Source organism: Pleurodeles waltl, chromosome 1_1, assembly GCF_031143425.1.
Source record: "Pleurodeles waltl isolate 20211129_DDA chromosome 1_1, aPleWal1.hap1.20221129, whole genome shotgun sequence".
Classification (NCBI taxonomy): Eukaryota; Metazoa; Chordata; class Amphibia; order Caudata; family Salamandridae; genus Pleurodeles; species Pleurodeles waltl.
This window is the reverse complement of record NC_090436.1, coordinates 414,722,013-414,746,595: the sequence shown is the minus strand read 5'-3', so window position 1 is coordinate 414,746,595 and position 24,583 is coordinate 414,722,013. Positions and strand designations below refer to the sequence as shown.

Genomic DNA, 24,583 nt, shown 5'->3' with positions numbered 1-24,583 from the left:
TGTGGGAAGGGAGCAGGGACTTACCACTCATTATTACAGAAGTGGGACACATCATATAGTATAGATTGCTGATGTGAAAAGGGCATAAATCCAAACTATGCTATTGTATTGTTGATACAGTGTCTACTGCACTGCATCTGAGAGACAACCGATCCTCTGCAAAATCTTTGTGTAAAACATATTGTGATGAGCAATTGTTGATTCCAATAAAAAGAACTAGGAAAAAAAAAATGGGTTAGGGGTATTGTTGATAACTGTCCTGTATATGAGGGAGATGGCTTTCTCTGGGATCCCCTGAGCAGAAGTCTGCTCTCCATGGGAATGCGTCCTCAAGGTGAGCCTGTCTGGGGACATGAGTCACCAAAGCGTGTTGGAGCATGAGGAACTTTGATGTCTTTGTGCTTGCCAGTTTAAATTCCACTTGGAGGTCCACCAGGGCTTTTTATCCACCCCTTTCCAAATGTTGCCCATTTTGCTATTCCCTATCAGATCCCATTTATGAAAGCCCGCGGACTCCCAACTTCCTGGAGCTGATCACTATCCCATAAGGGAGTTTTTCTTGTTAGTGTCACACTCCAGTTAAGTCGTAGCAGTGCACTGTCCCAGGATCGGACCACTGCCAGAGTGCCCTGTGGTAGTGATGTGCGGCTACTGCACTTGTACCTTGCGGCTGGGTAGCCCCTGTTGCCTACCCCATGTCTCTCTACTCTCGGGGAGGGCTTGTCCAGAGGGGCAAATGCCTGATAATTATCTTCAGTTGAGAGGCCCATTAGTACAACTGTACATTGGGGAGAGAGATTCCACCTTGATACACTTCCCTGGTCAGTTTCCCCAGGGTGATTATAACCTGTTTACCGTCCCACAGCAGTATCTGCACTTGCATCTCCACCTGTCGGAAGAACACCACGGACACCCAGCAGGGAGTGTTTTGAGGAATGTAAATTTGGTAAGAGTGATCATCAGTGCAGTTCTACCTAAGAAGGACAAAGGCAGGCTGCACCAGTGTTAGTCTTTGTTGCAGAATTTGTCTATAACAGCTTGGAGGAATTCCTTCCTGTCCCTAGGTATGTATATCCCCAAATATGTGAATCCCCTACTAACAATGGAGATCTGTTTCTGCAGGGCTATGTGTGACAGCTTCCCAGAGAGTAGATATAGAACGGACTCCTCCCAATTAATGCAGAAGCCAAATTAATCCCTGCACCAGCCCAGGAGGAGCAGTAGGCGGTCAGTGGTCTACTCTGGGTCTTGAAAATTATAGAGAGATGCACTCCTATGTGTACCCCCATTTAAGTCTCTGTATGAGGGGGTCACTCTGTACCCAACAGGCAAAGTGTTCAAGCGCCAGGGCAGTGATCATGAGGCCAGCAGGCATCCCTGCCTGGTCCCCCGCTTCAAGGGGAATGGCTCTGAGATATCTTGGCTGCTTTTTCTCGGACTTCATAGAGGTACAGATTCCAAACCTCATTATGTGTTAAGTCCCAGAATTCTTGTTGATTCAGTCAAAGATCATGTTCACTCTTTCCGTCCCGTTTGGCGATGCATTTCCATTTCAGCCGGAGAATGTCTACCTCATGGTGTGCAGCTGCTGCAAACTGCTCACTGTGCTTGGCCGCTTCCATTTTGTAAACTTGCACAGAAATATTGGGGAGGCGACCAAGTTCTGGTTTTCAGAGAATTGGTGCTCTGTGGCCTCTCTTAATTGTGTAGTCACTGACCTGCCTTTCAGGGTCCAGGTATTAAGCTGCTAGGTATGGTACTCGTAGAAGCTCATTGAAGAAGCCCACCTAAGGAGGGAGAATGTTCCGATGTTCTCTTGCTAGGTAGTGGGCATTCGTAAACCATCTGCTTTTCGGCCATGTGTGATGCAGTGATATATGCGGGGAAAAAACTGACAAGCCCTGGAGTAGAAGGAATACTGCCTACCAGTGGTGTGGTGCGGTTGCCAGACCTCTACCAGCTCCATGGACTAGAGAAATTTCACCAATTGTGTACCATCTTCTCCCCACCCCACCCCACAATATGTCAAGTGTGATCTTTCCATCTAAGCTAATAAGGGTAGGTTTAAGTCTCCAGACAAAACTGTCACATCAGGAAGGCGGAGCAAGAGTGCTCCTATTATCCCCAGGGCTGAGGTTTGGAGCTGGGGTGGTAAGTATACGGAAATAAGATTCAGCTTTTCGTATGCTAAGTGTTAGACACTGCAGCAACCCTTCCCTGGGGGTCCTCTCACGTGTCGTCCTCCACAAAGGAACGTGCTTTTCTCATTAGGACTGCTACCCTGCGTAAGTCTGAGGTGAATCTTACATAGACCAGCAGTCTATATCATCGTCTGTTGAGTATTTTGCAGCAGGTCCCCTTGAGATGAGTTCTTGGAGAAGCACCATGTCAGATCAATGCCTTCACAATTAGCCCACAACCACACACTGCTCAATCTTGTTCCCTAGACCATTGACGTTCGTGTTAGAATGCCCAGTTTCTGTGACCCTGATGGCATAATGGAGCCCTGTGCAAGATGATTTTGCTGCCTGCCTCCTGTGCATACTGCAGAATTACCCATTTATCATTCACCTAGCTTCTTTGCAGTCTTACTGTCCATCTGGACTAACTACTTATGAGCTAGAAAATCCCCTCTGGCATCATTTAGGAACTGTATCAATTTCCCCATCTGATGGTTACCTCAGAGTTGCAGGCATAAAAATATATATCACTGGGCATCTCAACTTCTCCTTATAAATGACTTACTATTTGAAGACAGGCAGACCTAACCTTCCGACTTACTCATTTCCCCTGATAAACAGGGTCTATTTAACCATTTAACCAGCTCTATAGTAAAACAAGACACACTAACAACACCTTCAGCAACCAGAATCCTGCTAGGCTGTTGGTACTAGACTTAGAAATGTATTAAACGGATGGGCATCCTAATTGATGAGACTTCTATGTGGCAAGGCTCCATGGCTGTGTTGTCACGTGGTGTTTATGGGATCTAATTTGGATATCACAGCTAGGAGATGTATGGTAAAATGACCACATCAACCCAATTCACAATTTACACTGGCCTTTCGTCTACTGCAATATGTTACCTGAAGTTCAAATAAGCAGACACTGAAATCTGAGGTCATTTGAAGCATCAGAAAAGGAGTTCGTTTTCAGAACTCTGCCAGCCCTAGTAACTTGTGGCTCTTACAGAAAATCTTTGTAGAACTCATTACAAGAAAGCGTGTCCCAATTGGCAACAAAGTGCCTAAATTAAGAACTGATTTAAACTAAACTGAGTTGAGGGGTTTTATTTGTGTTTGAAGACCATTGATATGATAGTGCTTGAATCTTTAAAAAAAAAAAAAAGCTGTAATTTCAGAGGGTATCCTCCTGAGCTAAAAATGCTTGCTTGAATTAAAGCTCTTCATCTGTTTTACAAAGTTTGTGAGCCTATGTTTAATGAACGAGCACTATTTTGATTTCAAGGATTGAATCAAAGATGAAAAGACCTTCAGAAGAACTATTGCCTTGCTAATTCACTGTAATTGTTTACGTTTACCAGGCCTTTTCACAAACCCAGCAGACATTAAGGATTTTTTTTTTTTTTGTAATGGTAGGATTTAATATCTGGTAGAGTAGACTAGAGGCTAGATATAGGGCCAACGTGTGTCCTGCTCAAAGCCTGACTACATCCTCGTTTCTCTAATCAAAATATATGTAGTGTGTCCACTCTGTTACCGCCCTAACAAACAGGTTCTCAACAGTCAAGATGCAACTGTTTCAGCTAATTTGGCTCCAACTGAGTCAAATGCCTGCAGCGTCTCCGAATAGTCCTGACCTTTGACACAAGGAGAAAACAGAACAGCCAGAGAGGCTAAGGGAATCTCTCTTCTTGGGCTATACCTGCCCTTTCCCTTTTCCTTCTTCATTGCAGCTCTTGTCCCTGTACCCACTCTTTCACCATGAAGTAGGAGGAGAGATGGGGGGGGGGGGGGGGGGTGGAGGAGGGTCTGGGCTGAATTGTAAAAGTAAATGAAGTGCCCCTCTTATGAAACAAAGAACAGATAACACTCAGCATAGTTTGTTTTCTCCCATATCAAAAAAAAAAAAAGGAAAATATTAGGTGTCTGTACAGTTTCTCTTTATTGGAAATATGAAGAAGGCCTACCACAAGAGACAAATTGTTACCATTATCCTGCAAAAAGACATGTTGGAGAACAAATCATAATAGTTATGCCGAATTGAGAAGCATTGTGCTCGCACAATCGTAATCCCGTCATACCCGGCAAAGGCAAGCTTACCCTTTAAAAAGATTAAAAATAGTTTAATGTGTATTGTTTGTTTCTTTTCTGTCCTGCCATTTAATCTTTCGTTTTGTTGACAATTATGTCATAAATGTGTAATGGTAAAGGTTACACTTGTACTGGATGCATCATTTTAAGAAAGCATTACATTTATTTTGGTCCTAGTAAAATATAAGACACTTAATGATTCGTACATAGTGTAGTAGGTAACTCAGACTAGATTTGATGAAGAATATTAGAAGGATTGCATGCTTTGGAGCAGAAAATGAATTGATTAATACCTCCTGATTCTGTTCTATACTAACAGGTTGAGCAAGTGTTTTGTTACTCTGTCCTTTTAGTTGGAGTAATGAATATAGAGAGATAATGTTAAAAGACAAGAAACTGATATTCTGGGTGCAATTTCATTTAACGTCCTCTGCATAGAGCAAAATGAGATTTCATAGTTTGAACTCCCAGAATTATAGCCTGACATGCCAAAACAGTTTGATCTGGGTGGCTTAGGTACAGTAAAGCCAGGGTGTGTGGATATGAAATAATATTTGCATGTGTGTTGTAATGTGCATTCAGATGCATATTTGTCTAAAGTGTTCGCCTCTCCCCCAATACTTTTAAGGGTCAAGCATGCAAGCGCTCTGGCCCCTGTTGTAATTTCTCTGTGGGCTTTTAACCACGCCCTTCAGTTTGGTTGGTTCATGGGCTTGCCTTTTTAAATTTTCTTGATTTCATTTGTTATAAGCATGTGTACATCATGCCTTTTCTAGTGTTTAGCCCTCCTTCAGTGCACCGGTAAACTACTGAAAACCTATGAGGCTCTGTGTTTTCCTTATAGTTTCTGGACTACTTTTTATTTCTTACGCAGCGCGATCTCGCTGGGCAGTAGTTGAGTGCTTTGCATGGTATTGACCCTGCTAGATGGATAATTGCACTTTTGCCGGTTACATGGATAATTGCGCTTTTGCCAATATGTTTGACTGCGAGCAAACTTCTCTTTCCTTTTGTGTGTCTCCTTTACGCTCAAGGCAGCCGTCTGCTTGCTTATGTGGAACTGTCTTACTTTTCGTTTTCAGTTTAAGTGGCAATAACAGTTTGGTTAGGAGACACCATTTGTCTCTCCAACGGCACCATAGAGTGCATTAGGACCCTAGTAAAACTACTCCTAAAACACTTTCACAACTAATGTGGAGTAACAAAGATGTTATTTAACATCTTGGGCCTTGTTTAAATTGTTTTGCCAGCCTAATGTGTTAAGTTATAAGCTAGGTTAGTTTGTGAGCATTATGGCAAGGTGTATCTAACTTGGTTGTTGTGTGGCCATCACTTTTATGGCTGAACAGGTTGTCTTCTCTTATATGGTCCGCAAGTACAAACCAACTATATCTTCTTGTGGCCTTTAATCCTTTTAGAGCAATACCACAGTCTGGATGCAAATCTGTATTGGGGTTCTTGACTGATTGTGGACCAACCAACATAAGGGAAGTACAACCAGAGTTACGGATAGAAATGCCCCAGAACTGGCAGGGTTTGTCTGGCTTCGAGCGGGCTGTGGCAGGTCTGAAATCAATAGCAAGGTCTGGGTGGTTGTGCCAGAACCCTGCCACCTCATGCACTTTCCTTTTTAAGTGTGCTTCTTTGACTCCCTCCCACTTTGGCTTGGACATCAAGTAGGTATTCAGTGCATGGTCTTTTGGCAGCTGGGGCCAGCGGTTTGGACTTTTGAGTTCAGCTGCCTCTGGGGTTTCCAAGAAGAATGCCTTGTCCTTCAAGTATTTGCATTTCATGGGTTGCAGTACCATGTATTCCAGCTTTGTGGCATGTAGTTCACATTCTACCCTGTGAAGAATTATTATTATTATTATTATTTATATATTTTTTCGCTTCTGCACATGTTTGGTGTAGTCCAGTAAAATAGGGATACATGTGAATTCATATGGCACTGAACCCTTCCCATGAGGCTGGACACCTGGCGGTGGCCTCAGGCCCAGCACATTGCAGACTTGCTCAATCTCAAAACAGGCAGGCAACTCTGCCTCTAGGACCCAGAAGTGGATCCAGACATCAAGAAAGTGTTCAGGGTAAACCCTGCTAGATGAATGTTGCAGTCTGTGTCTTTACCTGCTCTGTGAAGAGCTTCTGACTCTCCCTACAGTCGTCTGGAGTGTTTGTTACTGTGTTTATAAGTTATGAGATTTTTTTTCTGCCTGACTTTTTAACTCGTCTACAGCATTCCAAAAGTCTTTTCTAACCAATATCCCATCTTTCCCATTTTCTGCAAATTTTAGTCTTTAGTTTCAGGGTGGTATGATCAGTGGCCTCCAGGATCCCCTCTGTGACTGTAATTTGAGCGCCAGTCCTCCTGTTGCTGTGGTCACTTATTCGCATGAGGTTTGTGCTGAGTGTCAAGGAGCTTTGCAAATTTATCAGTGTTGGGTTTATGGGAGCTCTGTCTTGGCTTAATGCATCTAGAAAGAGAAGAGGCTCTCCCATTGTGCTACGGTCCACATTGTGATCAGGATCACTCGCAGCAGGGTTGTGCATCTCCGCCCCTGGCATTATTTACTTAAGAGACATCGAGGAGGGGGGGGGGGGGAGGGAGGGAGGGCGGCTTTCGCCTGCAGGCCTCTTCTTTATGGGCCCTAACTCCTGGTATCTCAACCCTCCATTCATAAATCGTGTTTCTTAGCTTCTTCCCACATGTCACATGGCGCCCAATTTCTCGGGTTCTCCTTAAGCTAGCTTCCCTTTCCCAGATTTACTTTTGTTCTCATCCATTGGGGCTCAGTCTACATTGTACTCACCAGGGCTCGGTCTGCCCCCACAGGCTATGAGGCCTTAGCAGTTTATTGTAGGGTGCACAGTGTTGCAAGTTGTGACCACTCCTCCCTGCGTGCACACAACACTTTAGTCTAGACCTTAACCCGTTCTCCTTTGCAGCACAGAAGCAGCTGACCTGCTTTTGGATGGTGCTCATAATCCATGTGCAGATAGCCAGTTGAACTAGGGAACAAGCAGAAGGGCAATCCTAGTCTCTGCTTTGGTAAAAATCATAGGTCAGGTCAATGTTTACACACATTTTTGGGCTGTTCCGATCTCTTAGCTCACTGTGTGTAACACAAATAAGCTGGCATTGGATTTGTATTAGAAGCTGGCAGTCATTAGTAGCTAACAAGGATGTTGCATGTTCAAGTTCATTCCAAAGATAAGTCTAGCTGCAGTGTTGTGATCTTGTGGTTGCAGTGCTGGGGTTTCCAACGTAGGGCCAGTTTCCATAGTACAGTATCGGGAGCCTGTTGGCGCTGAGATGCATTGACTGAAGCTGATTCTGTGTAGTCTAAAACTCTGGAGCTCGACCAGCAGTTATCCATAAAGCATCTAAATTTGATTGTTGTAAGAGTTTTACTTTTCACCTTCAGTAATTTTATATGGGATGTGAAGATTGAAAATGATGCCATAGTCTCCTTAGTTGCTTTGCGTCGTTGTTTAACAGTGGTATAATAATGCATGGTTTTGGGCTTCAATAATCTCCACTCAAAAAAAGATTCATCATCCCTTGAAGGGATGCATACCGCCAGCACATTAGCCTGGTGCTTTTGAGAGCTGTATACCTACAAGAGCCATAACGTCCACAATAATGGCACAACAATTTGTTTTTTGTGTAGACCATTGGGGCATAGAGAGGAAATCTAATTAGCTTATTGTAATACGTCACTATAACGTTTTACGGTATATAATGTGATCGTTATTTCCTTTTGATCAAGTACTCAAGAATATAAAATACTGTTGACCCACTTTGAGTAAATATTCTGTAATAATTTTAATTGATTTATTTTGTTGTATAAATGGCTGCATATTTGTTTGCAATACTGAATTAAAAACAATGCATTTTTCAAGGTACTTTTTCCAGGTATTTTATCTCGCATTAAAACTTCACTGTTGTTAAAACACTAAAATGCTGACAATTCATTTTTTGACAGCGCCGACATCTGATGGCAACTCGGCTTGGGGCAGTGATGGGAATTAGAGACCTTATCTTTTCATATAGAGTAGCAGTAGATAATGGAAATTAAAACCTGATGGCTGGGGACCAAGTTATGTATTTACTAAAAATAAAGACTGTTTTTGACGCTTTTGAGGACCAAATACGTTTTTCTTTTTTTTTTTTTAAACAAAATTTGAGGAGTAAATCATGCTAAATTAAAGTTGCACTTTGCTGATGTTCTTTCGTTGATGCGTAGGGCTTTAACTGGTTTGACTCTTGATAACATGTAATCACTTACACTGATGGAGGTACTCCCTGACATTATCATCACTCCTTCTGAGACTAAGACTTAACTTTAGTTGTGCAAGCCACAAGCTGAAAGTCTTCTTTGTCAGTTTGAAAAATGAGAAAGCTGCAAGTACCTTTTAGTTACGCATCCAGATAGAGGACCTGCTGTGAGCACCATATACAGACATTACCATTATGCTTTGATGATAGATGCTACTCAGCCAACTCCTGCCCTACATCAAAACCCTTCATTGGGTGTCCTTGTTCCCTTTTCTAATAGTTGATCCCTTCACCTCAGTAAAAGGTCTAAGCAAGACTATCTCTGAAATTAAAAACATCTCAAGATTTACTTTCCAGAGAACGAAGCAATTAGAATTTCCAGTCCTTCTCTCTCTCCCACAATCCTCTTTATTTATTTATTTATTTATTTATTTATTGATAGATATTCAAAATGTGTGTACAAAAGCTTAAACTGTCATCTGTGCCAATTTATAATGGGAGTACCATAGCATGACACAACAGTACTTAGCATGGAGGGAGTTCCCAACTCCATGATGGGGTTTGGCAGAGTATGCCCAGATACTAGCTCCACACCAATGTATATGCATGCCGAAGCAGACATGCAAATGAAATGCAGGCAGTTGCATAGACATGCACTGGCAGAGACCTACTTATTTTCACCAACCCTATACTCCCTCTTTACCTGTGCACTTGATTCATGTCATTGCCTATACACTTCTGCTAGTGTCTGTTGGATCTGTAGACTGCCTCACAATAGGGCACAGCCAACATAGAACTCCCTACTGCTGTCTCTGTGATCTGGCAACAAGTCATTGCTAGAACAAAGGAATAGCACCCAGGATAGGCCCTTTCCTTCCCTCCCTAGCTGCACACATTTGGCACACTAGACATGTATTTTGGACAGTTTTTGAAAGTGTCCCTGTCGCTGATGTGAAACTCTAAAGCTTTTTAGATTCAGCAGTTCTGTCGTCAGGCGCTGAGGAGAGTGAGGTAATCAACAGTGTTGAATGACAGCTATTGGCTGAGTGGGGTTCCACTCTTCCTCTTGGATAAGTTACTATTGGTTTTGCTCATAATATTAAAGGCTTTGCTCTGTTTTCGTTACCCTTTCTTTAATCCCATGGTGTATTGGTGTATTACTCCAACTGGGGGCAAAATTGAGCCAAACAGCATTGAAGAAATAACTCAAATTGACCTTAGTCACACTAGCACTGAGGGTAGAGTCCCATTCACAGGGTTAGATAAATTGGCTGTATTTTCTTTTGTGGGTTCATTGCAATTACTTGGATGACTTACAACATGTATAATTTATATATGCTTAAATTGGAAAGTTTAATGAATTTGCTTAACTGGTGTAAATTACAACCAGGTTGTAACTAGTTTACACCTGTGTTTCTGATTTGCGTTTAAAATTGTTTGCAAAGCCCACAAAAGCAGAACTTAAGGGAGTATGAATTGACTTTACATTCACAACTATTCAGATGTTTGTTGTAAGATTTAAGGAATATAGCTTGACGACTGTTGCTTGGTCTCGTCGTTTGGAAGCTAACATAAGTAGGTTTCTGTGTTGAACTCTTAAAGAAGTCGAACAACATGGTGATATGAAAGAATGACAGCAGCATGTCTGGCAAAAACAAAACGCAGAATCCTCTGTATAGTTCCCTGCTCTCCCACGTGCATTTGTGTGCGCCCAAAGCCGAAACCACATGTAATATTTTAGTAGACCTGCTGCTATATTACGCACATTTCATCAATTAAATGGTGGAGGTTCCAGAGTATTTACTGTCTAGATAAGTTGGTGTCCAAGGGGTGTTCATGATGCAGTTTACCTTCAGATAGCTGGTGCCCGAGAATCGTGGTATTTGTTGAATAGATGTCTGTTAGTAAACATCTTGGCTACCCATGACGGTTGGAAATTGTTACAAATGTCTTTTTCTGATAAGATAACATTAATTTTTCATGCAGGTATTATGAATATATTTTTGCGTATTCCAAATGGGACGAGGTTCCAGTTGAATCCTCTTCTGAAGGACAGGTACTACAGCTTCAAGTCACAATTACTGACAGCAACCCAGAATGTGGTCAGTACCCACGTGTCACATCCGATGAATCTTGTGAGTATCCAAGGATCCTTTGACACACACCAAGTGCATAATGTAAATAATTTAATGTGTCTCTGGAAATATTTAATGCTGTTCATTGAGTTATTTTATATAAAATTGGTCAACATTGTGTTTTTTATTTATTTCACTTTTGTTGGTGGTGGTTCGTGTGATGAGGGGTCTATATGGGAGTATTGTGTCTGTTACTTTTCATTTGACTGGTTACCAATAATATTGACCTGTTGCTTGTAATATAACATAAAGCGTAGTATATAGAAATAAGTGAATATACAGAGTATGCCTTCTCTTGGAGGGTTGTCTCTACTTTGTGCTTGTGTGCCAGTATGATAGTGACAATCGTAATACTTTTCTGTGTTATCCAGGGTGTATTATGTCTTTGTAATAAAATTTATAGAGCGTAGGGAGCTGACCGTACACCTCTTGAGTATTTTTCTCTATAAATATATCTTCTCTCAGTCATCTAAATTTTCAAATATATATTTTCCTTACATATAGTTGCAATGCTTTTATATACATTTTATGCTAGACTATTTTATTGGTATTTAACAAACACATTAGGAGCTCCTATACTGAGACATGACAGGTCCAACTGGAGTGTGTTACACGCCCTGTTCCATGAGACTTTAAAGTGTTCTGACCATCAACCCCTCAGATCTTGTTATGCTTAGATGGCCATCTTCAGCATTTTAGGTATAGAATATTCAGTTAAAGGGCCCCAATATATCCTTCTCAAGCTCTCCTTTGTGAATAAGCAGTAGCCAACATTAAGCAATATCCCGTTTGGCCAGTAGGTGACCCAAACCCTTCATAAAAGGACTGACCCATACTTAACCCTCCTCCATAATACCTAGAAGTTAAAGTTTAGGGGAAAGGTTAATTCTGCAGCAAAAAAAAGCTGAAATTTCTTCAGGGGCCTCCAGACCTTTTTTTATTTTTTTTAATCAAAGCACATCTCTCTGTAACTTGGAGATTCCCACCCCACCCCCCAAACACGTGTCTGAAATCTCAGGCAATTTGGTACGGCATCTTCCAAAGGCAGTTTGGCTAATAGCAGACCCTATGAAAAATAATTAAATTGGGTCATGCTTAGTTCAGTTGACAAGCTATTTAGCTTTGATCCAGTTGTCCTTGTCCTATGGGCTGAGGTTTTTCTTCCATCCAGATTTAAATGCAGCAGATGTGTCTGACACATTAATGACCAGATTAAAATAGATATGTAATACATCCTTGCTTACTAGTCTACCTATGGCAAGATTAACTACAAGGGCAGTAAATTCTAGGAAGGAGGTTACACAAGGTCTTCGGACCTCTAGAGTCTGCTGTAGTTGGAGATATTAATGCAAAATAGATTTTTACAGTAGGAATGTCTCGCTCAGGGTTCCGAAGGAATCCATGAGGTAGCAGCCCTAGACATTCCCTGGTTTTTGATTTACCAGTGTGGTTCCATTAGTTGAAATCTGGAAGTTGGAACATGTGAAGTAGCCAGGTTGTAATCTAGAGGGATGTCTCTTGGGTTAGCTTATGGTCCCATCCTACCCAACAAAGACCATTACTCCAGCAATCTAGTTTGTTACACGACAAAAGGATGTTGGTTTAGGACCACCATATAGCATGCCCACAAATCCAACTACCTAGACGTTCCATGTAGAAGACTGCATTCTCCTGCTTCGCAAAGAGCCAATCATTAACCAAAAGAAGATATTCCTAGTATTGCCCTGTTCTCAGGCAACACTTTTTGCCATTCAAAATCACTTCTTTTCAGGCATTCCTGAAAATACTTGGGGAATTTATAACTTTACCCAAAATGTTCCAGGACAGGGGTTAGAATTTCCAATTAGGACATTGTAATGTTGGGAGCTCCATTGAAAACAGTGGAATGCTCTGGATTTCTAATGGCTGGTAGAAGCCCGGAGCTCCAAATTTCGAATGATTTTGTTAACGGCTGTTGCTGTGAACAAAGGCCTCACAAAGTCTGAGGGGATTTCAGTCCCCTGCGGTTCTGTGAGGCCTTTGTTTTATTTATTAGAACATCCTGCCCTCTAGTGGCAGAATGTTCTACTAGCCTTAGCCCAGCTACGGAGGGGTATATGTCGCCATTAAGGTCGTGCTCCGTTGTTAAAGGCCTTCGCCTTTGGCTTGGGCCTTTAATGGTAGAGTGAGCTTTTAATGGCCAGTACAGCCCACTATGTCAGGCTATAAGGTTATAATAGCCTCCTGGAATATTGGGGGGGGGAAGTTGCTCTTTCCCCAAATATTCTACGACTAGCATTAGAATAGTAATTTTAACCTCTTAGTGTCTGCCACATCAACTGTTTTCATATGGCCGCAATTCAGGGCAAGAAACGGGAACCCACTAGAAGTTGGGACTTCGGTATTACAGTTGTCACAACTGGCCCCCCTCAATAGACTAATTGGAAACATTTGTGTGAGGCAACACTGGGTGCACCATCAGCCAGATGGACAAAACCACAGCATTCACACACTTTCTTAAAAGAAAAAAAAAATGTTTTTGAACGTCAAATGGGTAATTCTGAAAATTGGAGAGGATCACTTTGCAAAAAATGGATATCGGAAGTAAGTTTCAGCCTCCAAGATACTGTACGCTAAGTGGCTAGCAGGAGAAGGGGCACCAAATTAGGTACCCAGCCCTGGAGGTATTGTGAGGTGTGAATCCCTAGGTACTACTTTGAAACATTTTGTTGTATTTCCAATGATCACAGTATTCATCTTCATGCAATACAACAGAAAAATTGCACCAGTAATGCGATAATGGGTCAGGTGGTAATTGTCTCAACTGTCAATTCTATCAACTTACTTGCGGTTGGAGCAGAAGATCAAGGCATCATTCTTTGGGTGACTTATGTTACCTGCACCTACATTGGCTCCTCTAGTGACATTCTTTATAGCCTATTTCAGTTAGAGCCAACTTACAGTGCTAGAACCAGGCACTCACTTTCATATTGCTGTCAGTTATATCTGGTTTAGGTAATTTACAAGTATACACATTTTTTCATCTCTCCTCATCAGAAGCTGAGCCCATACAGTCTGTTGCTGTCAGTTTTTCATACAGTTCTCTCCATTCAGACAGATCCTCTGTCAACTTATCTGTGTGTACTCTTTACATTTGGAGCTCTTCTGCTATAAGCCATGCAGTGAGATCTTTTCACCAGTTGCTGAATGACTGTCGCCGTTCCTGGAGTCATCGTATGATAATTAGTCTTTTGGCTAGGAGAAGCAAGAGCCATGATTTTAAGCTTAATTTTGCTTTGTTTCTGTAAGGGATGCAGACAAGTTTGAGGCAGCAGCCACATCGCTCCTCCCACTGCCCATCTCAACTTTATCTTTTTCCAGAAGCATCTCACAATTTGACATTGCCAAACGACGTGGATGAAACTGATGTTTCTAGAGAAGCACCTGGGGCACTGACTTGAACAGCCCAGGTGTATGTTCTACCTACTGTTTTCGGGGAGAGGTGCTCATTGTAAGATTTTATATTGATTATACCCAAACCTAGAGGTACTAGTTGCTTGTTTATACAACACCCTGTACAATTATTACTCCTGGATTGGCTCTCAAAGATAATCATTTGTTCCTAGCTCCAAGTCAAATGCCAGCCAATCCATGCACAGGATTGTAAATTTCGGAGACAAGCCTGCATCTTCCCACACCAATTTGTACAATTCCAACCTTAGTGTTTTTTTTTTTTTTTTTTTGTCTACCTGAGAATCCCTTCCATTTATGTCTGGCCATTCCTGTCAACTGGTCTTATAAGAGAAACTAGCCAGATCTCACCCCGAAGCAACTCCTGCAGTTGTGCAAACGGTAGGAACTGCAATCACTATACAGACACTATACCATCTTGGTACAACCTCCCGTTTTCCATTTTGTTACTTTGGATTGTGTTTTAAGGTTCAGAACTGAGAGAAGCCCCTTATTCCAGCCTTCCTCGCAGACTTTCTCCAACTTCACCACTCTGCTTCACATCGTGGACAACAAGGCCAAAAGAAGGGGGATTCTTGGGCAACTTTGTTGTGGAGATGTGTTATATAGACAGGTGCTCCTGACCATGAGTACTCACCAGTAGTAAGGGTTCACTAGTCGATCACACTTGTTCCTACTGAGTAAGGAATTGTAGCTGGGGTGAGAAATAGTATTCCAAGCCATGGACTGCTAGAGATTACCTTGCTCATAGGGTAGTTTTAACATTGCTGGTTGTATTCCGAGCTCATGCTCTAACTTTTTAAACATCCGTCGTGGTGTAAGTGGCATCATACCATGGATAACCTACAGTATCTGGGAAGAACACTATCTTTATTAGTGCTCAACAGCCCAACTGTGACAGTGAAAGCTCTGTTCGGAACCCCACAGAGCCTCTTATACCCACGAAGACCCATGTAATGTTTGATTGTCTGTCTCCTTGTTCAGTGTATCACTTGGATTCCTATATATTTTAAGCTTTACGGTTGCCATGTCATCCCTCAGTGCTTGTAATTTATTCCTTTGTGCTGGTGTGAGCTTGGTTAGGTAAACTATGTATAGGTTTTTGAGTATGGTCTAAATCTACTCATGTACGTACAGTCCTTGATAGTGACAGTGGAAACTCCTCCGTGATCTCTCTTTGCGATGTATGGCTTTCTTATCTGTTATCCTTACTGTTGCATCCCGGAAGTGTTCATTGCTCAGGGGACGGACCAGCACTGTCACGATTTGTGACCCTCTCTAAGAAGCCTCTGTCTAAATGATACATAGGAGTACTGTCTATTGTTTTCCATTATGCTCCCTAATGTATGGTGTTCCCCCCCCCCCCCCCCCCAGTGATCCCTGAAGCGAGCTCCTTTTATCATGGAAAGCTCTAGCTCATTTATGTCTATTCTGAGCAGTGCAATGATTCCATATGTCCTACTTTGACAAAATTTGATTATCACAACTTTCAGTGTATCCTGGTCAGTGGTTATCACAGACGAGCTATGCCAGTCACTTTCAAATTGTTAGCATATCGCTGAGCTCAACATTTGTCTGAAGTACATGTTTTGCAGGATCCTGCCCTTGACCTGCAAGTTGGGATAATATGTCTAGCATACTATTGTATGTCAAGTGTCCTTATATGCTTGAAACTTTCATTGCCTCTCCTCAGTCGGGAGTGCAACGCAACTTCTTTCCAACTTGTATGGAATAGATAATAAATTTGTCCTAATTAACTAACAATTGTTAGACTCTCGAATGCATAAAAAAATGTCTGAGTTGCTGACCTATCCAACATGTATATCTGGGAAACAAGATTTTCATCCATCCTGTTGAATCAAAGCCCTAAGAGGCTCAGTGGCAAGAGCACAAAGCAGTGGTGAGAGGAGATGGCCATACAGGCTACCTCGTTCTGTATAAAACAGGACAGATAAAACTCCACTTAGCATAATCGGGTCAGTATAAAGAGCCTGGCATGACACAAAAAGGGGACTTTGGTTCACTGTACAAACTGGTCCTGGGTAGCTACTCCCGGCTATGAAAGTCAAAAGCTTTTTTTAAAGTCAACCATGATAAAAACAAAGGCATGCTTGCATTGCCACGATAGTGGCTAGCACAATATGTTCTGCAGTCTACTAGTGGTGTTTAACTTCTAGGCCCGAGTACATTTTAGTTAAGTATACCAGTTAGGAGTATTCCAATGTAACCATGTTTTTAAAGGACAGCACAGGCACTGTACTACTGGTTAGCAAGGAGCACAGTTTTCTAAAGCCAGCAAAAGGTGACAACTCTGGGGTAACCAAGCAGGAAAAGGCAGACTTTCTACAAATAGTTATTTTAAACAGTGAAGTAACAAGGGAACATCAACTCCTTAGAAAATGAGATGAAAAGTAAATATAACTTATATTATTAACACAAATACATGAGACTAAAAACCTCAAACATGACTACAGTAAAATTCTTTCCAAAGTGCTAGGAGAGGAGACAAAGCTTCTGCCTAGTGCAAACAGAACAGGTTGTCTTCTGGCCAATTATCTAAATCTAAATATTAGAAAATCATGATCATACATATTGGCTCCCAAACCTATAAGTGGAACTATAGCCATAAAAGTCAGTTTTAATGTAGACAGAAGCTATTTCTTCTAAGATCTTTACTTCACTAAATTGATAAAGGGCAAGCAACAGTAGCTGATTACCTTGAAGTCTCCCTGTAGTCCTGTTGAAACATTGAAGGTCCAGTTGAGAAAATGAAAAACATTAAAATATTTTCTGCTGTTGGCTAAGGTTCCTGCTCTGGACGGCTACCATCTTTTTTTTACACTACAAAACAATGAAAGGTGATGTGGAACAGTTCATTGGGTTTGCAATTCTGCACAACAGATCACATTTCGTGCTGTAACTCAACTGGAGGCATGCCATAGATTTTCAACATATTCATAGTTAGGTACCTGTGAGATTTCTCATTGTTGATATTGTTTTAAGGAAAATATAAAAGGTGATGCCTTCTTAGCGTGTAAGAGTAGACATTTACATTGGTAAGGAACAACTGACTGCAAAAGTGAATATTATTATTACAATCCACCCTTAAAAACAAGTTGGCAAACCAGGTTCTGTCCAGAACGGGCTATTTCCCTACCTTTATTGATTTTGTGCCCTGTGGCTAATTGTTTGCTAGCCCAGAGAAACTCCACTGAGCTAAATAGGTGGAATGAAGTTGTCTTCTTTCTGAGGAACTCTGGTGTAACTCTTAGAATAAAAGTTCAGATCTAAGTTTGCCAACTAGTCGTTTCGCTTGGACCTGAAGTAAGTTCCTTCTTAACAGAACATCACTCAAAATGGGGATTTTGTTTTTTTTCAGTTTTTGTTTTTCTTTGTCCTCCTCGATCTGTTTTTGTGAAGTTTCCATCAGTGAAATCATGTTAAGAACTGTTAACTATATCATCATTTTGGCCACATGGCCATCTTACAATTACACTATGCCTAAAGTGGTAAGGCTCAAAATCTCCATCTATACATCAGCTTCTATCTGCTGCCAAGGTCATGCAGTCCTTCTGACAACCCAATGAGACTCCTTAGTCAGGGTCTCATTTTGTGCTGTTTTCTTTTTGGTGCTTGTATAATATGTCACACTCAGTATAAGATTATTTTAGTCATTCCCTTGCATGGAGCAAATGCCATATCTCTGAATGATTGCTTATTGACAGAAAAATCCCAAAAATGAAATGTGGTTATCCTCATTATGCCCCCACACTCGAGGCTGTTCTTGAACCCATGCACCACAACCCATATTATGCATTTGAAAGTCTGTCTCCTGGGCACAGGGCATAGAAACCAAAGTCTGAGACCAGACTCCCAAAATGGTAAAAGGAGAGTTGGCTGTACTGAAAAGAGATTTTGCCAGACCTGGAGCAACAGCAAAGCATATCATTGACCAAAGATTGATAAGTTTATTTACAAGTAACACACGGTGCTTTCATAAAGTTGTTGCTAGAAAGTCATATTTTACTAATTCCTTAATAAAGTACAAACCTAAATAAAATGTGCTTTCAAATATTCCAGGAGCTATCCTATCGAAGCTATAAAAATACCCCATGTGCATCCAAGCACCATTTTGAGGACCTCCTGTATTCTAGTAATTTGAATGTCTTCCAGCCATTATACTCACACCTGAACCATCCAGCACTTTGTCCCACGTGATCTCCAGACACCCGGCCACCACCTCCTGATGGGCAGGTGAAGCTTTGTTTACTCCCTTCAAACTCATGGAAAAGTAGGAGGAGGCAGCAAAAGCTTTACAAATTAGTGTATCCAGTGTGCTGGTGAAACGCTGCTTAATATTATTCATGAAGCTGTGTTTTCAACACGATCAGTATCACCAGATAAATAAATGTCTCTCTCCTCTAGAGGGAAGCGTTCCTGAAAATAAACTATCCTCATACTCATCTTGAACAAACTAACTGCAATTCTAAAGGTATTGGCCAAACACTGACCTTTTCCCCAGTAGAATTTTTAAAAGGCGACTGCTACAGAAACAATTGCCACACAATCAGGGCAGGGAATGAAAGCATCACTGTTGGAGGCAGCGCGTTCTGGTTGGCTGAGGCTTGGCCCTAGCCAGTCAGACCTTACCACTCCCGTCAGGGGTAGGTGATTATGTTCACTGTATAACATGCACTCACCCTTTCTTAGCTTGGGGTAATGTGTAAAGCAATGGCACAGCAGTACCACACAACAATTACGCTGAGCGTCACAAAAGAGACGTCACATGAGGTGTATGTAAATAAGTTTTGTATTCAACACACACTAACAGCATGAATAACATGTAACTCTGGGCCGGAATCACCATTCGCAACAACACTAGCAGTATTAGGCATAGCTGTGTTAATGCAACATTTGTAGTATGTACATGAGGAAAAATAATAAATTTTCCTCAACCCCCCCCACCCCCAGCACCTACATAAGGTGCCAAACGTTGTTGGCAAGTGATCCACCCTAGCAATTACCCCAATTCAATTAAACTCAATCCTAGCGTGCACCCAGCTTCACAACGATAGCAGCCATGTATATACAGAGCAATGCAGCACTTTAAATTGGCTCCGCAGCCTGGGCTGCCCAGGAGAAATCTAAGGTCAACCGTGTAAGTCCTCTAGCAAGAATTAACATGTCTGACAACACCACTGTATGGTGTAACAAGCATCCACAGTCACTCCCACACGCTCACTCCGCAAACATCAGGTGGCTTGTAAATTGTGCACTCACATACACTTGTTCTCAGCACCCTAATGCAGTGCATTGATATCCGGCAAGTTGGCTGTCACTGTGCTTGCAAAGCACCCCGCCCTGTTTGAGCCACAAACCCTTCCTCCATCCTTCACTTCTACCCCCTCCTCCCACTAGATGAAGATGCGAGCAGCCTTTTTTGGACGCTAATCCACACACATCAGAATCACGCGTGTTCAGGCACTCTGGGACAATATTGGGGGGAGGGGAGGGATACCAGTGGGGCAAGTAATAGTCAACAAATGGAGGTTTTGGACACCACTCGGGAAGTTCACTGAGAGGTCTCTGCACAGTGCCTTCTGGTGCGGACCCAGGTCTGCAAAGCACGGGGGAGGGTCTTTTGGGGACGCACGCTGGTTAGTGACGCCGAGCCAGACGCTCTAATAAACAATAGTTACCAAGTCCCACACCTCACTGGGAGGATGTGAAACATCTGGGGCACAATGACTTGAAGTCCCAGACTGTCCCGGTTGCACAAGCGATATCAATCAGCACCTTGATGGAGGTGCTGTGTCATGTGCGCAATGGCATCGGGCCATTCCATTCACAACAACAAAGTGCTGGATGGCATACCACCCTGATATGAGGCACAAAGTCTGGTGCGCAATGACTTGAGCTGCACCATCAATCTAGTTTAACACATTAAGTAGATTCCACTCCATACCTCTCTGAAATAAGGCACAACGTCTGTTGGTGCAGTATGACACAAGGAGTACCTTCAGCAGGGCCGCACGAGGTAGGAAACGGCATGACTCCTGGGACTCCCACACCTCCGAGGGTCGTCACCTATGACATGGACACTGCACACAATGAGCATGCAGTCGGAATTCACATGAGAGAAATGTGACACACTCCACTAAGGTGGGCCACGCGGTGTCCTGCACCGGTGAATCTGCTTGTAACTAACCAGCTGCAAAAGTGTGTCCTGGCCCCCATGATGAAGGGCCACACTTTTGAAATGCAGGCAATACTTTCAAGGCACCACACAAGGCAAAATCTGGTCTCTGCTTCAGTGCTTGCACCGATCCTGCCCGTCCAGCTGATGATGCAGGTACTTAAGAGGACGCTGCTCTCCAGATGACAACGGTAGAAGGTGTAGGTCCTTCACAGGAGGTTTTTTATGACCCTCAGACCTCCACAAGAGAACAGGGGGCATGCTGTTGTACTCTGGGAGAGCACACTTCAGGGAGTGCCACACTGCAGTGACCAGTTTTCCCAGGCCAACCACTTTCTCGGAAAGGTGCGCAATCCTTCCTGGGGGCAGTGAATACTCCTTGTGCACAAGAGTCCTCTGGCAGGGTGCACCATGGGGTCCAGCTTCTCCGTCCCACTTTCCTGCGAACGAAGCTCTAAGTTGCTGAAGTGTGGTATCAGTAGATATATTGAAGTGGGCCTTTGAAGATTGGGGTGGTAAAGGGTTCCCCTTTGACCCACTGATGTCTCCCCTAAATTTCAGTTCTGTCTGCCATGGGACTGTGGAATGCAGATCATTATCTTTAGTAGGGCCATGATCTGGCTCCGAGAGGCCAAGTGTCAAAATCTCTCCCTCCAGTAAATCCAGCCAGGCCCTCAACTGGAAGAGGCCTGTTCCGTGTGCCCAAGTGTTATGGCTGTCGCTGGGGAATACACAGATGTGCTTTCCCCAGGCTCCAGTGAAATAGAGTTTGAATTAAAAGGCTTCAAAAGAGTTTTTAGACCATAGATATGCCTACTTCTTAGAAGTGGTATTTCTAGAGTATTACTAACAAAACTGCCTTTACCAAGGGAAGGTGGGAGGGGGTGTATTACCTTGTGAATCCAATGATAGTAACACCATGAGTCTGCTCCGCTGTTATAGTGCAGGATCAACTGTAACCTATCCCCATGTTAACCCATGGGCCGAGCAGCTCTCATGTAGTGAAACACATATGGGTATACTTGCACTACATGAGCGTGCACAAGCTGTAGGGGCAGGCTGGACACAAGTTAAAGGACGCCTACTAGTGCAAGTGTGCCCATTCACGCCTGCTGTGACAGACCACGTACATAGGGGCACACCAGTGTGCACATACTGGTCAGCGTCACTATCCTGACATAGGTAGGAAGGCGGCATGCCTCCACACTGCATTCACAGTGAGAAAGCGCCTAGGGCCCCAAAGGCACTTAAAGAGAATAAGCAAAACTGTGTAGAAAATGCAAAAGTTTGAGGGAAACACTACCTCAGCTTGCCAGGTCTAATCACCACCGTTCAGCCAAAGCAGATCTATTTCACTTTGTACCTGAGGGTTGTCTAAACACTGTGCACCAAACAATAAGTGACTTGTGTTTGTGGAGAAGAACCAGCTACAGAGTACCCTTCTGATTTTGGTGTCCTAGCAATCTTCATGCACTGTAAACAATCAACACCTTTAATATGCCCGTGTCTTTTGTCCAGTGTTTCAAGCCTTGGGTCCAGCTTCAAAATGTGCTTGAGCATGCATTCTTTAATTTTTTTTATTTTTATAAAGTCCTGCAGTGTCTTCCAGTGTTGCAGTGGTCTCAGCCCTGTCCACCCATCATCTGAAACTTGGTCTTCAAAGTCCTTCTCTAGCCCTTTGTTTGTACCAGGCAGGCCTTCGACCTATTCGATTATCATTGTTACTAGCGAAGCAATAGTCTCTGTTTTCGGATTGTGGTCAGCAGGCAGATCATTTTTTCAAGCCCAATAAGTTTCAACTCTAGTGGCTTTTTAATCAAGGGGGGGATTTCTAATTGTCCTCTCCATGACACTTCTAAGTAGATAAAGTACCACTCTGTTCCCCACAGCTCTCTGATTAGCAAAATCCAAACCAATCTAGGCCCAAAAAATAACAAATTGTTGAGTGTTGCTATCCACCAGGGTAGCATGGCAGACCACAGAATCTCTAAGCCTTTCACCATCAAAAATGAAGAGTTGGGTCATCTGGGAGTCACAGTGGAGTAGATCAGAAACTGTTAATGGCACACTTCCCTGTCCCTTCAGACCCTCACCAGGAGATTGTTCTTTTGCCCTTTTGCTCCCGCACCACTTACACATAAGACAAGCACCCCGGATCGGCCTTCCCCACATCTTTGATTAAGCCATTGGGATTGCTGTTTCTAATTTTAGTTGTGTACTGCTCTTACTGTGGGAGGGTACACCACCTGATCAGCTTCTGGAGGTCGTGTCTGGCATTTTCAAACAGATGGCTTGCCACAGTATCTCTTCCCCTGCCATGGGGTTCAAAATGCCCCTGGAACATGCAAGACAGCAAGAGAAAAGGGGCTTCAGACATTTTTTCATCTTTTTTGCTCTGTTAATTCCTTTATGGAAGTATCCCTAGGAAATGGTGTTTCTTGAGCCATTCTTCACCAAATGTGGCAAAAGTGAGTGAGTAACTTATAAAGCATGTGAATGTGCAGAGGGTGTCTTGGTGCTAGCATCTCCACAAACCTGATAACAGATTTTAATATGCAAGAGAACACTCAAATTCAGGTTTCTTGAATGTGACAAATCTGATTGGGCTCGAAGTTTGAAGGACTAGGAATTCCATAGCTTATATGTAGAAAGGAAGAAACTTCTACGACCCCACCAGGCCTTGTTAAACCTGGTGTCAAGCAGAGCGCTTTAAATTACACCCGATCACGAATTGGCAGCCAACAGCCAATGAAGGTTAACCGTAGCATTGGAAACAGGACTGAATTTCCGAAGTTCAGCAAGCTGCAGCGTTCTGGAGAATCTTGAGTTTGTTTAACAAATGCTGTTGAATCCCGATGTACAGTGCTTGAGTTTAACAAATGCTGTTGAATCCCCACGTACAGTGCATTTCGAGAATTATTCCTCTCGATGACAAATACAATGCCAACAGATTTTTGACGGTCCATTGAGATGAATGGAAAAATCTTCAAGATACTCAACAGGAAAAAGCAAGATGAGGTGACCTGATTTATATGGTCTACAAATTTAGAGTTGTGTTTTTTTTTTTTTTTTTTTTTTTTTTTTTTTTTTTTTTTTCTTTCTTTCTCGTCATAGAGGTCCCCTATCAGACACTAGAGTGGATTAAGGTTCTGGGGGGCACAATGCATTCGAGTAAAAGGTAGTATCCTTGCCAAATAAAATTACCTCTGTCTTGTCAGAATTTAAGTTTTCCCTCATCCAGATTGCAATTTGTCCCGTACATCTAATAAACTGTTTGGTCACCACTTCGACCTCACACATGACAGATACTACAATCGATGTGTCTTCAACATATGGAATCACAGTAAAACCAAAAGATTGAATCAAATTTGACAGTAGAGCAACTTAAACATTGAAAAGAGTGGGGCTCAGAGATGATACCCTAGGGACCCCACATTGAAGTGAAAATGGTTCTGATTTTAAAATTGCCTAGAGACACTATGTTTACTATTTGTCAGAAAGGAGCTTAACAGAGCAAGGACGAAGTATCTGATACCTTTGGACTCAAGCTGGTCGATTAGCTAATCATGGTTGACAGTATTGAACGCGGCCGATACGTCCAAAAGAATTAAGGCTGCATTGCCTGCCTTATGAACTAAGGATCTGATTTCTTCCGTGGCCACTACTAGAGCAGATTTGGTGCAGTGACTAGGCCTAGAGCCATACTGGAAGCACTCTAAGATATGATGTTTATCGAGCAAAGCCATGAGCTTCACATTCAGTGCTTTTTCAAGAATCTTAACCAGAAAAGGGAGGCAAGAAATAAGCTGATAATTTTTCACATTGTGAGGGTCAAGGGAGGCTGTTTTCAGTAGTGTAAGCACTGATGCCTCCTTCCACGTACAGGGGAAACGACCAGGGTGTATGAAAGTACCCTCTTTTTGGCATGGTTACCCCCATTTTTTGCTGCTGTCGGTATGCTTTGACTGTTTTCACTGGGATCCTGCTAACCAGGACACCAGTAATTGTGCTCTCTCTGTCTAAATTTGGTTGCCTAGGACTTTGCACACTCCACTATTGGCATATACTGGTGCCCCATATAATTCCCTAGTTTATGGTAATTGGGTATCCAGGGTATTGGGGCACCAGGGGTTGCCCATGGGCTGCAGCATGTATTATGCCACCCATGGGAGTCCATGCAAAATGTCTGCAGGCCTGCCATTGCAGCCTCTGTGAAAAGGTGCCTGCACCCTTTCACTACAGGTCGTTG

At 42.6% G+C, this 24,583-nt stretch overlaps 1 protein-coding gene across 3 annotated transcripts in view; it reads left to right on the top strand.

The window, feature by feature from the left end:
• The window catches only part of HEXB (hexosaminidase subunit beta), a 244,837-nt gene that overhangs the window by 5,118 nt on the left and 215,136 nt on the right, over window positions 1-24,583 (top strand). For all 3 annotated transcript variants that reach the window (XM_069223910.1, XM_069223901.1, XM_069223892.1), the window contains exon 2: window positions 10,540-10,688. In XM_069223910.1, coding sequence (XP_069080011.1) covers window positions 10,540-10,688 — 149 coding nt within the window. The remainder of the gene's footprint in view (window positions 1-10,539; window positions 10,689-24,583) is intronic.